The sequence below is a fragment of the Onychostruthus taczanowskii genome, unplaced genomic scaffold, assembly GCF_017590055.1.
Source record: "Onychostruthus taczanowskii isolate IOZ18803 unplaced genomic scaffold, ASM1759005v1 scaffold104, whole genome shotgun sequence".
NCBI classification, from domain to species: domain Eukaryota; kingdom Metazoa; phylum Chordata; class Aves; order Passeriformes; family Passeridae; genus Onychostruthus; species Onychostruthus taczanowskii.
The window spans coordinates 988842-1004617 of record NW_024496968.1 but is presented as its reverse complement, the minus strand read 5'-3'; the positions used below and the strand labels follow the sequence as shown (position 1 = coordinate 1004617).

The following is a 15776-nucleotide window of genomic DNA, read 5'->3' as shown; positions in this document are numbered from 1 at the left end:
ACCTGTTAAGGAAATGTGCTGAGCAGTTTTTAATGCATTTTCACTTTACACATTTTTATTGTGTATTTGCAATGTGTATTTATGAAGCTCTATGATCTTGCTTGGCTGGAGTTTCCAACATATTTCTAGTTGGTAATAAATATTATCAAGTTGATACAATGAACATTTAGCGCACATACTTTTATGTATCAATTTTATGTGGGTTCTCTTTCTATCTTTTCTAACAGTTGAGAAGCTGAGTTTAAGTTAGCTGCACACATGAATAGAAAGGCAAGGCATTCTGTGAAGTAATTGTTTAGTACCAAGTTGTCATAAAATCCCTGGTAACAAAATCTTCTCTCAGAGACAGAAAAGAGCACTTTTATTTCATATAAGTGGAAACAGACTTTCACATATTGTAATCTTCAATATGGTGCTTTTGTATGTAAGATTTATGGCATTGAACTCTATCACTAACCCATACTATTCTATTTGTTTTAATAGCATGCTTTTATTAAGGCTTTTCCAGTATACACTGAAACTCACTGGTGGAAAAATGGAAGGATTAGGAGTTACCTCCATTTAGAAAATACAAGCTTGGTTCAATTTTTTTAATCCTTACTCCTATTAACTTCTTAAGTAAATAGTTTGTCATGTTTCTATTAGAAAGCTTTGCTACTTTAGGTCAACTGTCACTTCATTATAAAAGTAAATTCAAATTTTCTATATGTTTTTTATGCAGAAATATTCAAGCCCATAAAATGCCTAGTCATTGAATGGGGAAAAAGTGCCTCATTTGTTAGAAAATTTAATTTTTTGTTGTACACAGAGAGATACAATTTTTCTTTTAACAGAAGTACTCCTTACTTTGAATTCGTCTTCTCATTTGGTTTTCAAGGTGGACCTGTAACTGTGTATGTGCATTATTGGTTCTTCTACGAACCACAATTGTATGTTAACTATGCGTGTAATCCAGAAGTTTAACATGCTAAAAATACATCTATGTTAGTTCCTGTCAATTTAAATAGTGTTATACCCTACAAGGAAAGACACACTCTAAAGCTTGTCTTAGACAACACCCACCTGAGGCCTCTTTTCCCCCCTTTCCCTTTTGACAGGAATGATGCTTTGATGAAACCCAGTACTTATGCCAAATTGCTTCTCTTTTTTTTGGGATTCACACTTAAACCTATGTTTGTGACCTTGAAAGAAGCTGGGTGAAGTTAAAGGAGTATTCACTGTCTTTGTCAACATAAATGTATTGTTGAATCTGAAAGCTAAAAATATTTTTTTTCATTATGGGTGAGGAAGGTTTTTTTTTGCATTAGAAATCTCTGCACAAATTGAGCAGCTGGTTTATTTATGTTCATGTGATGGCTTGCAAATGTTTTCTGGGTTATTGAAACATTCCCTAAACATTTAAAACTGAACTGTCTCATTTAAAAACTTTCTTTAAAAAAGTTTTAAGATGGGGTTTGCATCTCCTTAATAAAATTACTTCTTACATTAAAGCTTTTAGCAAATAGGAAAGGAGTATCTAGATACATGTCACTAAGAGGTGAAAAGAGGCGGGCCATTTCTTCTGGCTTCTGCTTTATTCTGCAATATTAATCAGTCCTGATTGTATTTTCTCTTAATGCTATTTTAATCTCTGCTGTAAATGGGGGGCCATGAAGCTGCAAAATCTACACACACCAGATCTGATGAAGAGCCTGGAATTTGTTTAAAATACCACAAACACCAATCATATCTCACAAGAGGATTTATGCAAGAGTAGGGCTGTTTGTGTAAAAATGTAAGAAAACAGAAGGAAAACAAAAGGAAAACTTTTAACTTGCGCTAAATTTATGACTTTAAAGAGGGAGTGCATCTCTTTACCAAAAGGTCTTAGCAAACAGACTGTAATGGCCGCCACTCTCCGTCCTGTCTTCCAGTGGTACAGTATAATTGGTGGGGTTTTATTTTCAGGTAATGTTTTAGCTTTGCTTTACAAGAACATGAAGCATTTTCTAGTGTACAGATGTTGGAGGAGTTCTGGGAACTTCTTTAGACTAGATTTCTCTTACATGTCTGACTCCAGTTGTAGGGTTTGTAATTAGGTAACCCATGCTGTCTTTTTAGTTCTTTATTCCTCAGATTCATAGCTCACCTTAGGGTCTGTGGCTACTGTCGAGTCATGAATGACTAGTGTAAAAATTTTCACAATATTCAGCTTCTTCTCCCCCTTTCTAACATGACCTGCTTTCCCAACATGTTTGCACAGATTATTTACTGCTTATATACCTTAGATATACTGTTCATTCATAAAGCCAACTCACCTATTTTTTACAGGGTCTAAACTTTTTTAGTATTTTACACTCTAGCTGTTAATGAAATTCTACATCTGCAATTGTACAATTTTCTGCAGAAAATACAGTCAGCATATGTCGAGCCACTTTTAAGATAAAATCTGATATACTGTGGGAACTGTTTGCCAAGTTTTAGCTAATGGTTTGTGATAAGAATTATCCAGTTATACACCAAGCTGACTGACTACTGGCCTGTGTCAGGGGACATGCTCTGACCCTCTGGATAGCCAAAGGAGAGTTCAATGTATAGGTGTTTCTTGTGTATGGAGGAGTGATCTGTATCATGATCATACTACACTTTTTCTGATTTACTGTGTCTAGCAGCAGTGGTAGTCCAGATTTTAAAGATGTTGCCAAGGCACAAGTAGCCAGCATCCTTGACAGGCTTGCACAGACCACAATTTCTCTGTGAAGAATATGTGTGGCCTCCTACTGGCCTCCTTGTTCACAAATTTATGGAGTGCAAAAGGGTGAAGAAATATGTGGAGACAATAAGAGTGATCAAAGACAGAGAACAGCTCTTAGACAGGGAGTGCATGAGTAGGCTGGGGGTCTTAATTCTGGAGGAGAAATTGCATAGTAGGAGACACTGGGTAGGATTTTTGTATGTCCCAATACAAAAATTAGGGCCACCAAATGAAGGTGGAAGCCAGACTGAAAGCAAACAAAAGTAGGAGAGACCTGAGTCACAAATTCGTAGACTTCCTTTTTAAGGGATTTTGTGGGTGCATAGTTTGTATGTGTTAAGAGAAGACTCAACAAATATGAGAAAGACATCTGCTGAGAAAAAACAGTCAAACCACAGGGAATCCCTTGAGGTGGATGCAGTTAGAGGCTCACTGGAGAAGTATGTGCGTGTCCTCTTCTTTTGCTGAATCTCTTAAACTGGCAGACTACTGGGCTAGGTGGCCTTGCAGTCTGAGTCAGCAGCCATTCTGACCCACTTCTAGGCATTTGTAAAGATTTTGTCATGTTGACAGTGTCTTGAATGTGTAAAAAGATCCAACAACAGTTTGTTCTTCTTGGACTCACAAGAATCCCTGTGAGTGAGATAAATCTGTGGGAGATTGCAGTTTTAATTTCATAGCTTATAGTGACAGTTCTGGGACCTCTGTCCCATTTTGAATCCCCTGTGTATGTGGCAGCAGCTCCAGAGTGAGTGTCTGGCTGCCTGCAGGTATCAGATGTGTCCTGTTAGCAGGCAGTCCAAGACTTGGAGGTGGATTTGTATGTGGCTGAGTCAGTGCCAAACACAGCTGGTGGAAGGGCTGGGCACAAAAAGCTCTGTGTGTGCTCTCTGTGCACAGCCTCAAGGCCTGACACCTGCAGTCTTGCTCACTGTGTGAGAGCCAGCTCAGATTTGCCAGTGGAGTTTGACTGTCACACCTGGATGTGACCTAGCACCAGTATGTATGTATTTATCTCAGTTTTAGTCAGAGGTGGCTGACTGTGAATCATCATCTCACTGATGGGTTGAATCTCCCTGAGCCAGTACCTATGCATTTGCAGACTCAGTATCTAAATTCCTTGCCCCAACCCCCTTCAAGTATTAGGCTCATTTTCCTATCAGACTGTGTCAGGGCACTCAGCTGTAAAGGAATTTGTAGGGTGGCCTATATCTGCTGTGGAAATTCTGTCCCTTAGGCTCTACAGCCTCTGGTATAAGAGCTGTTCTCACAACATATCTTCAGAGTGAGCAGCAGCTTGTTGTTAGCCTTGCACAGTAGCAAAGAAGTTCCTAGGAGGGTGACTGTAGTGAAGTGAATACTAAAGCAGTCCTGGCCAGGCAGAGAAATCTGTGTCTTCCCAAAAGACTTCATCCAGGCTATTACAATAGATAAGCATGGAGCAGTTATTTTGGGTTGGCATCTACGTGTGAATTAATTCTTGGCTCAGAGATTCTATCAGCTTCTGAAGCATTGGTGGGAAGGTTATGTATGTCCTTGTTAGAACAGACAATAGGTGTCTGAAATTTAAATAGATAAAAACTTTATGTAGGAAAAAAAGGCTGTTCTATCTGTAAAGTTGACCTCTGATTTTGGGCAACTGAAATCTCAGGACTCCTGACATGGGATAAAAAAACCCAAAAGCTTAAAAAAACACAGTTCCTTTTTAAACACAAAACTTACTTTTGATTAAATTTCTTCTTGAATTAAAATTAAAATATTGTGATCTGGAGTACATGTGTGGGAGACAGTTGTATGAACAGCATTTGTGTTATAATTTTCATCTTTTTATTTTTTAGGTTATCACTAATGGGATTATTGCAGTGAATGAACCCTCAAGTGAAGAAAAATACCTTGGTCAATTCCCAGTGAGTTTTGGGGCTATTGCTCCTTTTATGGCTGACCTGGACACAACAGATGGACCTGGAAATGTGTATTACAGAGAAGATTCATCCTCAGATGTCTTGCAACTTGCATCGGACTATATCAAAAGAGGTTTTCCTGAGACAGCTTTTGAACCCAGCAGTGTTGTTATTGTTACCTGGAAGCTTGTGGCTCCTTTCCAGGCACCAGGAGAAGATCATGCTTTGGAAGAAAAGGTGAATGTTAATCAGAGCTTTAAGTCATGTTGGACACATGCTCAGCTAAAGTGTAATGCTGTAACCTTTTGCTTTGAAGACTTGAAGCTCTTTGTGTTTAAATGAATTCTGCAGACCTAAGAGTGTATATCATCGTCAAAAAGGTTGTAGCAAAATAGGAGTTTCCAGAACTTTTACTTGGGATTTATTTTAATAGTGTTTTATTAATTCAAAAGATAATGCTCGAAACTGCATAGCTGATTTAGTTGTGTTTCCTAATGACTTTTACTTTGAATGTTAAATGTGTTGTGATAATAAATGAACCAGAATATCCTGACCTCCCTCTGGGAAATGTAATCCAGCTGGCTTGCATTTTTCAGAAGACCCTTAAGTCACTTTGACATCTAACTGTGTAAAATCAAATAACTATATGGACTAGTAGGATCTTAAGCCCATTTTGAACAGATGATACTGCATTCAGAAAAAGCTCATGTTTTGCAGCTAGTATTGGCTTAAGAAATAGATAAAGGTTATTTTTATTATTATTCACAAATAATTTTCCCCTTTTTAAACCATTCAGGTACTATCCTGCAAGGATATGTCACTTTGTATACCATAATTGTGAAAGTTGATGAGAACACTACCGTTACTTAGCACTTCTTTTTATGTCAACAACTAATTTCTTTTGCTGAACTTGGCACAAGCATTGTGTTTATAGTAACAATACTGTACCCTGGTAGCAATGAACAGCTGATATCTGAGGTGCTGTCCCAGTGGTTCCTACAGTAGGCAGGAGTGTTCCTGTGGGAAAAGACTTGAGCAGCATGAAACTTGAACTTTATTTTAAACATTCTGTTTACAGAATTTTTTATTTAGTCTAGCACATCACTTCTGTTATTTGAAAGAGATGAAATAGCATCTTACAGCATTCCAGAGCTTAAAATTGGTATGCTTTAGGCAGCCTATCTGACTATTTCTTACAGATGTAATTTACTTTTGGTAATTTTTTCTTTTTAATGAAAATTCTGATTTTCATTTTGCATTTAAAAAGAAAAAAGTACTCTATTTTGACATGAGTAAATGTGTATTAATTTTTTTTCCACAGAGAAACACATTCCAGGCTGTCTTGGCCTCTTCTGATTCCAGTTCCTATGCTATTTTCCTTTATCCAGAAGATAGCTTGCAGTTCTATAGCACATACTCCAAGAATGATGATGAAAATATTCCTGCTATGGTTGGCTTTAGTCAAGCCTCTACAAACTACTACTTTTGGGAAAAGTCAGGATCCTACAATGTCATTGCTAATGATGAAGACAGCATTAGAAATCTTTACAAGTATGTTTTTTTCTTTGTTTAAACTCCTCAAGAAAACATCAGAGTTCCATGGTTTTCTTAATTGCAGCATGAATCAATGATAACTAATAAGATCCCATTAGCCATTGCATGAGAAGTTACAAGATCTGCCACTGATAAATATCCACCACCTTGAGGACTTTGGTGTAATTTGTTGAAAGTCCATATTCCCATTGTCACTGGTAGGAATTCCAGTATACTTAGTTCTTCTATAAGTAGTACCACTCAGACTTCAACTCTTCATAATGTACCTGGGCAGGTTGTTTTTGTGTGTTTGTGTTTTTGAAAGAGAGACTGAACTAACAGGAAAGGGAATGAGTTAGAAAGTTTTAGTAAGTGGTAGCAAGATATTTGTGGCCCTAAAATCTCCTTCTGCTCCCACTGCTTTGGAGACGAGAGAGCTAGAAATTCTTAACAGAGCTCTGGGCCAGGAGAAGAAAAAATGTTACCCAAACTGTCAGGGGTGTTCCACAGCTGAATAAACTCTACCTGTAAGTATGTAATGTAGGTAAGATAATGAGACAGATTTGTCCTGACACTTCACAGAGAAGGATAACATTGTGTGTAGGCTAGAAATACCACACAGCTTGCTTTATTTGGCATGTGCTTCTCTTTGACAGAAGCAGCAATGCTGGGAAGCAGGGCGTCTGGGTGTTCGAGATTGGTAGCTCATCTGACAGTATCGTGCCTGCCAAAATCAGCAACATTTTGGAGACTGTAGAGCCCAATGAAGAAGACCAGGAGATGACTTCTAAGCCTTTCGTGTCTGACTATGGTTCCACTGAAATAACACAGCAGTATATCACAAGTAGCACTGAAGAGGATCAGCACCTTGTCACATACAGTGTTCCTCAGTTAGCCGCGGAAGACTTTCTGACTTCATACCAAGATGTAACAGGAACACCTTCAACTGAGTCTTTTTACAGTCCTCAGCATTTCCCAACAGCAAAAGCTCCACCTCGCCAGTTTCGTATCCAGCAATTCCCCCCACAGCCACCTCAAGTCATAGATGTGGAAGAATTTGATGAAACTGGGATAGGTAAGGTCTTTTGTACAGTTTAGCTTCTTCTAACATGGACAGGCTGCAAAAAAGATGTGAAAGAAATTGAATTACCAAAGAAACAATGTTTCCTTCACATTCGCTTAATATCTGAATATCTGGACGCATGTCATAAGTTTGTGTTATTTATTGAGGTAGTTAATTTGGATGTCATCTCAGATGCAGTTTTTGTCAGTCTAGTAAACCAGTTCCCTAGTCAAGCTCACAGACCTTTCTCAGAAGGTTGGGAATGGAAGCTGTCATAAAATTTTTTGGCTAGGGTTTCATGACCTCAAGTCTTAGAAGGGTGAAATTAGCAATTCTAAATTCTAATAAGCGTTTCTAGAAATATCAGAGTAGTGTGACTGACTGCCCAGATGTTACTTGTTTCTTGAAGCAGGTGTGAGAGTTGCTATCTCCATTAAATAACAGCATAAAACAGGATTACAGGGCACATCAGTTGCTGCATGGTCCTGGGTGCTATACTGAAAGGTTTTGTTCTAAAGTTAAAAAGTCCCCTTTTTGTTTTGATTCGGAAACAAGGACAAATTAAAACTATTGTGTGTTTAGTTTTGACAGGAATTTTACTTGATCTGTGTTAATATAAATCTGCTGAAGTCAATAGAATTAAACAGTTTTCTAACTAAATAATTAAACAGCTGAAGCCCTGACATTTTCTGCAAAACAGTAGAAAGTTATTTGCAAGGTTAGCCAATATTAATTGCAATAGTTTGTTTTCCTTAAAGAGAAAATGAAAAGTGAGTTCGGAGCTATTTTTAAACTATTCCAGGGGTATGTGAATACCACAGTAATTACATTGAATATGAATGTCTGGTCTTGTTTTCCACAGTGTTTCGCTACCACACAGATGTCCAAGAGACGTGTGCTAACAACCGTCACCAGTGCTCTATTCACGCTATTTGCAAGGATTATCCCAATGGGTTTTGTTGCAGCTGCATTGCTGGTTACAAAGGAAATGGCCGACAGTGTGTAGCAGAAGGTAACTGGTTTGAAATTTAGATACATAAGCAACAATTACATATGGAGTTCTTCAATGAGGTGACCTGTATTTAATTCCAAAAAAGACCTGATAAAAACTTTTTGAAAGACTTAGCACTGAGATATAGTGAAAGACATTTGAATCAGTGAGCTCTACTTTTTAAAATGTTTTTTTTTGAGTGACGAAAATTATTTTGAGTGGTCAGTTATGTGCTTTATGCATTTTAATGTGACTTTCTAGAAAAAATAAACTTCTTCTGTAACTAACATCATTTAAAAGTAAACATAACATCCAGTGGTATTTCCTAGAATTAGCCATGAAGTTCCAGTGTGTTATAATCTGATATAGTCCTCACTCTAGAAATGGACAGTTCAAAGTGATGAACAAATTAACTTTGATCAGTGAACCAAAGAGCACAGACTCCTCTGTGACTCTTAAGCGGCTTTGTTAAAGGGTGATCTGACAGATTTCTGCTAAATACCCATTTAAACTTTGTTCCCATGTAAAATCCATGAAGGAATTTCTTATGTATACACTTGTAATCCTCGGAGTAATTCGGCTCAGAGTACAGATGCATTACAACAACTCAAATAATTTACTGCAAGACTGCGTTTTATAAACCAGGAAAGCAAAACCTAATACTTAGCTTTCAGTTCATAAAATTGGATTTTCCATAGAAAGAAAAGAAGGATCTGATGATCATGAAATTTAAACTTCCATATAGGAAATTATATACAGGAGAAAATTAGCAATCCAAAATAGCTACTTCTGTATAACACTGACTGTCTTCAAAATGGCCAGTAGTTCAGAGCCAAGAAATGTAATGGGTTAGAATAACAGATCAATTATTCTGAAACCTAATGGTGTTAGTCTCCTAATAGGGAATGAACAAATATGCGTTCAGTGTGTATTGATATGAGGTGTGATCTTAAGTTTCTGTGTGCCACTTACTGTCAGACATGCTGTCACAGTGTTATGAAGTTATCCTTGCAGACAGAACTTTCAATGAGGATAAAGAGCATCTCTTCAGGCAAATTTGGCCATTTAATCATCCACGTAAGACAACACACTTGCATGTACCTACATAAGCAAGTAAGCACATGGCAATTTCTTGTCTGAACTCTAAGTATTTGTTTGCCACTTATTTCAACAATAAACACTGAACATTGTGAACACTCTGGACCATGTTCCTTGGAAAGTGTGAGAATACCGATATTTTGTTCTGATGCATGGTATTGATTTGCCAGGTTCTCCTCAGAGAGTCAACGGCAAGGTCAGAGGAAGAATCTTTGTAGGAAACAACCCCGTTCCAGTTATATTTGAGAACACTGATCTCCACTCCTATGTTGTGATGAACCAAGGGCGTGCCTACACTGCTATCAGCACAATCCCAGAGACTTTGGGGTATTCTTTGCTACCTCTTGCATCTATTGGAGGTATCATAGGATGGATGTTTGCTGTGGAGCAGCAAGGATATAAAAATGGATTCAGCATTACTGGTAACTTCTAAATTAAAATAATGTTCAAAATTGCTATGCTTTCCTCTGTCTTGATAGAAATCTGTATTTAGAAGCAATATAGGGTGAAAACACACACCTATTCTGAGCTGCAAAATGGTTTTTTGTAATCAAATTTCTCACAATTTTTCTTGTTTACAATATATAGACAATAGACCTTTTAATTTACTGTCAGTGTACAACAACTAAGTGTGTTAGAGAGAAGATTGGCTTGGCCAGTTTCTCCTCAAGAAAGAGATTATTAAAAAGATCTGTTGGAAGAGTTGTTACTAGAGTGTACACAGTTACTAAAAAAAACTTCTCCTACATCTTCAAGAGATTTAACTTGTTAAATCTCTGATTGTACCAACAGAGCAAAAGAGAAACAGTAACCTGACCTCCTGAGGGTCTGAAGCACTTTACAGAAACAGCTGCTGCATGACATGCAAATGACTCTCTTAGCTAGTTTGAGGGAAACCCCTGCTTACAATTTGGGCTTTTCAAAAGAGATTAAGGCCAAATCTGATTGGTTGTGCTGCTGTGAATTCAAGCTGTAGATTCAATCTGTTCTAGGAGAACATGTGTTTCTTTTGAAAATTTGATCCTTTACAGACTTGTAATATGAATTTAGTTGAACACAACTTTTTTGGTTTGGGATTTTCTTGGATTTGGTATGTTTGAAGCTTGTTCTGGAATTTACAACATACATTCCACTTGGTTTTGATTTGGAAACAGATGTACTGGATTTTGATTTTTCTTTTTTTTAACTCTCTGTACTCCTAATGGAAATTTTCTCTAAAATGTCCTTTTAAATGGTAGGATAAGGCCTACCATTAGCTTATTCAGAACTTCTTTTCAATTTTATTAAAACCCTATTGCCTCAGGGCAGGGATTTGTGATTTATCATGTGCAGTGCTTAAAAAAATTGCTTGCAGTATCCAAGTATATTATCAGTATACTTCTGAAAGTTATTTCATTAGAAACACAAGACATTAGCAATTGTGCTACATCAAAACTTGAAGACAATAGTAATTTATATTTTATGTACTAGAAGCAATATTTGGAATAGAAGTAATTGGAAGCCTCTATTAAGTTTAGTGTTAAACTAATCCTCTTTCTTCAGGTGGTGAGTTTACACGGCAAACAGAAGTAACTTTTCTTGGCAATAGTGAGAAGCTGGTTGTAAAGCAGAAGTTCAGTGGCATTGATGAGCATGGTCACCTCACCATCAGCACAGAAATGGAGGGCAGAATACCTGAGATCCCATCTGGGGCATCAGTCCATATAGAGCCCTACACTGAGCTCTACCACACTTCTAGTTCTGGTAAGGTTCCAAAAGAATGAAATTATAAGAAAGTGCAAAAAGCAGAGCCTAAGGCAATCTGAAAAACATTATTTTATTCCCTTTTTATTTCCCCAAATACAAGTGTATTTAGGACCCTTTAACTTCTAGAAAGTTGCATTTTAGCCCTTAGGAAAAGGTTTCTAAAGAAGGTGGACTTTGAGTGGGAGAATGCAAATATTTCTAATATTTTCATTGAAAAAATACAGGTTTAACTTTCTCTGAACTGTTGTTTGCAGAATACTCTTGATTTCCCATTTTGTTGACCTTTTTTTTTTATGCTGTTGATGGCAGTATGCAAGTGGTAAAGGTTTTCTCTGTAAGTCCACAGCTCTTTATCCCTATACTGGTGTATAGCTTTTTGTGGTAATGTCATTAAGTGAGCTGTGATCTTTGATGAGACTAAACCCATTGTTTACCACTATGTCTCATGTAAACTTCATTACAATGACTCTGAAAGCATTTATCAGTATTATTTGAGCTGAATTTTAACAACCAGCTGGAGAATTACCTCTTAATTCCTTTATCAGTTTCCTACATTGCCTCTTCAGTACTCCTCTCTCTCAATTCCTTTATCACAGATCTTAGGTTTTGTAATGGAACCATTCTTCATTCACTATTTACAGGGCAATCTTGTTTTGCTTATTTATTTTTCTTTCCTCTTCCTAGATAAAATTATGGGTGTTTCAATACAAAAAGTAGAGAAGTGAGGTTGGAGTGCTGCTGCTGGCCAGCCAGCCCAGCTGTCAAAGAGATGAATACTACAGATGAAGAAGCCTGTGCTGCACCCATGTGCACATGAATACTGGAGATACTGCACTTTTCTCCAAGGGTGCACTTTTGGTTGCTAGAGCTAGAAAATGGTGTGGTTACATCATCACTGCCTTATATTCACTAATGTCTGAGTTTGGTAGCCAGTGATGAACCCACTTGTGCTTTGCCTGTTGTTTTGGACTGGGAGGAGGAGGAAGTGGAAGCAGCAGGAAGCTTCTGCTTTGTCTTGAACAACTTGAGAGTTTGGGCAGTGTCTGCCCTACAGAACAGTTGCCTACTTGGCAGAAATGCTGTTCCCATGGAGGTAAAGTCAGATGCTGGAGGGAGGTGTCCTTCAGTCTGGATTTGATTTACCAGGACTCAAACAGCTGCAATTCTGCTATCCTATGGCGTATCTAATGGACTTAGCAGAAATCCAGCTTTAGCCAGCTGCTGCAAGTGGATGGATATAGGTGTGTTCTGGTCTCCAAACAAAGAATTGTGGACCTTTCTGTTGGTGGGAGGATCCACAAGCCCAGATATTTTGAAAGAGTTTTGTTCACAATACAGAAAACTGTTGTGAAACATACAGGAGCTCTCACACATGCAGCTTCTTCAGGGCTCTGTTAAAATCCAAGGCTAGTAGCCCACAATGAACTAAAAGTGGGTGTAGTTTAGGCTGGTGAGATGACTGTTGTGCTTACCTTGGAGATCTAAAGAGGAACCTAGAGGAGCCTCTGAGTTTGCTGAGTTGAATTTTCCTTTAGTTATTTGGAAATCCAGAAAGTAAAGTTAAATTTTTAAATATGTCAAAATGAATCAAATTACTAATTTCTGAAATAAATTCCGTGATACCTGAAAACAGAATAAGTGTTCTTAAGTGCTTGTTCCTTTGCATGAAAATACATCGACTTTCACAGCCTCTAGCCTTTGAAATTCCCATTTGCAGTACACAGATTACATCCCAAGTCTACAGATAGCATTTGACAGCGTGCTTTTGGTCCCTGCTCTGATCGGTGTGTTTGCTGTCATGTCACAGTGATCACTTCATCGTCCTCAAGGGAGTACACGGTGACAGAGCCAGAAAGGGATGGAGTGGCTTCCACATACACGGGTGCCTATCAGTGGCGCCAGACCATCTCCTTTGATGAATGCATCCACGATGAGTCCCCCCATTCTGCTCCTGCCACTCAGCAGCTCTCAGTGGACAGTGTGTTTGTCCTGTACAACAGAGACGAGCAGATCCTGCGATATGCCATGAGCAATTCCATCGGCCCCATCAGTGGTACGTATCAATTGCACATTTTGCTTTTTCCCTTTTGTAAGCAATTAAGGGCAGTCATCCATTTTTTTTACCTCGCCTTAGTTGGGTGTTAATGAGTTAAATGAATTAATTTCATTATTTGGTAGCAGTCCAGATCTACCAGTGAAGGAGAGAAATGGAACTGTTGAAAATTTGTATTTTCACTTGAGAGAGTATTTAAGTGATGCTCTGTTCTTGAAATTCACTGGGGTTTATGTCTAATTCCTTGAAATACTCTCAATACACCACCTTGAATCTATTCCCACTTGCATGCATGGAGTATGTTGTTTATCTTAATCTAATTTGTAATTCCTCTATTAATTTTTTGGGGAGGGCATTGTCAGAGAAGAGAGCAAAAGAGGGGAATGAGATTTACCATGGATGAGTTTCTATAATTTATCTTGAAACACAGCATTTTATCTTTGAATTGTAAGCTGCTTATGAAGGGTATTTTTTGGATGAGCTATCCAAGCTTGCACTGATATCAGAAAGAAAGCAAAGAGACAATTTGAAAATGCACATCAGATGAGTAAAAAACCAGGATGTGCTCACTTTTGTTTGTTACAAAATCAAGTTCTGCTAATTAAATGAATAAACCAAGCTGTTAGGAACCATGTTTTGATCTTGTGTCTGTGACTGGAAAATTAATTTTCTTTGTCTTGTTCTTTAGAGAGGTTTTTGTGTCTCTTTTTTAACTGAGTAGTCCTTTGTACAAGTAACAAGGAATACAAGTGCCATTAAATACATATCTAAAATATCACCTGCAAGGCCTTTTCTTCCTGATGCAAAAAATGTGTTTCCTTGTTTAATGTGTGTTATGAGCAACCTCCTTCCTGGCCTTAACTGGGTGCTATTACTTGGACAGAGTCATCAAGGTTAAATATGGTCTCTCTTGCCAGATGGTTCTGCTGATATTAACCGGAATCCTTGCTACACTGGCACTCACAACTGTGACACCAACGCCGTGTGCCGTCCGGGAACTGGGAATCGTTTTTTCTGTGAATGTTCGATTGGCTTCCGTGGAGATGGAACCATTTGTTACGGTACCAGAAGATTTCAGTACATTGCAAAATGAAAACTTATGTAGAATTTATTTTCTTTGGGGGATATTGACCCTCAGGACTAGCTATTCCAGCAAAGTGAGCTGCCCTGAGAGGCTGATTTTAAGGTTAGAGGGTTGCTGGGTTTGATTATGTCAATAATCAAAGTAAGCAAGTTTGACTGTCTTGAAGAGTGTGTTTTCTTATCTTGCAAAGCATCTTTTCCACCCAGTTCATCTTTTTATAAAGCATGTGGGAATTTAGCTGTGAGAAATTTACTATAATGCTAGTTCTGGTTAAAATGAGTCAACTAGCTTAAAAGTTCTCAAGGGAAATGAGAAATAGGAAATGCACATGCAGACAGAGCACAGATATGTGCAATTCATTGGAATAATCTTTTTCATTATCTACTTTGAAAATCCATTTCTGTTCCAAAATACTCATATTTCCCAGTTCTGTCTAGCTCTGTATTGCTAGTCTATTTGGGTTTTGCCTTGCAATCAAATCATAGCACTAATACTCATTTTCAAGAGCTGAAAATGTGTGTTAATGAATTGTGTCATCCCTATTAACTAAAAAAGTTTGGGGGCTTTTAAAACCTAAAGCACCACTCTCCTTCCACTCCAACCCTTAAATCAAATTGCAAATGAAAACAACAGCATCACACTGTCCATTCCAGTTCTCTGATGCTGTGAGTTGGGCAGCAGTGGATTGGAGATGTCTATGGATAATGAAAGGGGAAGGAAGCCTTTCCTAGAGTTCATGCTCCCCCAGTAGTTATTGCTTCTGATCACCTAAGGCTGCATTTCTTTGGCTTCTCTTTCTTCTGCAATTTCCCATGGCATCCCCTTACTACCTTATGATAGAACTTCTTGTTTGTTTTCTTCTTTTTGGTGCAGATTATCTGAGGACACAGTTACCTCAAAAATTATTTTCAGGTTATTAATATCTCTGAAGACGTATGGTCTATCCAAGCTGTGGCCTGAGTACAGAAGGCTGCTATTAATCTAGAGTTCCCAAGTTTCTGTTTTTCTGGCATCCATATCAAATGCATTTTTATAATAACCAAGATCCTTTTAATACCCTAGATATTGATGAGTGTTCAGAGCAGCCGGGGCTGTGTGGCAGTAATGCAGACTGCAACAACCAGCCGGGAACCTACCGGTGTGAGTGTGTTGGGGGATACCAGTTTGCAGCAGATGGGCAGACTTGTGTTGGTGAGTTTCATGTTTCTGAAAAGCATTTTCCACCAGCCTTTGGGAGAGAAAACAGTGTTTCACAATCTGTGCTGATTTCTAGTGTGAGTGGAGCTCAGGAGTTTGTGCTGCAGCTCATGATTACCGGGTTTTTCTGCATTTTCTGAGTGCTGTGCTTTTGACTTTTTGGGGGTTTGCATTTTGTTTCTTATGTCTAATCCACAATTCAATCTAACAGATGAGATTTCAGTTACAAATTCATCCCTTGGACAAGATAGTGCACAGCTCTAAACTAGTGTGTCTTGGCTATTGCAGGCTTACTCCGAAGTGATAATTTATCATGAAGAAAAGGAGTTGTAGCTGCAGATCACTTCACTGTTAAAATCTTTGTGATTTGGCTCTT

At 38.1% G+C, this 15776-nt stretch overlaps 1 protein-coding gene across 1 annotated transcript in view; it reads left to right on the top strand.

Annotated features, from left to right (window-relative positions):
- Positions 1-15776, top strand: part of NID1 (nidogen 1) — a 43151-nt gene that overhangs the window by 2235 nt on the left and 25140 nt on the right. The window contains exons 2-10 of the mRNA XM_041414089.1: positions 4573-4872; positions 5957-6186; positions 6825-7243; positions 8094-8243; positions 9491-9742; positions 10863-11063; positions 12874-13119; positions 14037-14180; positions 15266-15394. Of these exons, the coding sequence (XP_041270023.1) occupies positions 4573-4872; positions 5957-6186; positions 6825-7243; positions 8094-8243; positions 9491-9742; positions 10863-11063; positions 12874-13119; positions 14037-14180; positions 15266-15394 (2071 nt within the window). The remainder of the gene's footprint in view (positions 1-4572; positions 4873-5956; positions 6187-6824; positions 7244-8093; positions 8244-9490; positions 9743-10862; positions 11064-12873; positions 13120-14036; positions 14181-15265; positions 15395-15776) is intronic.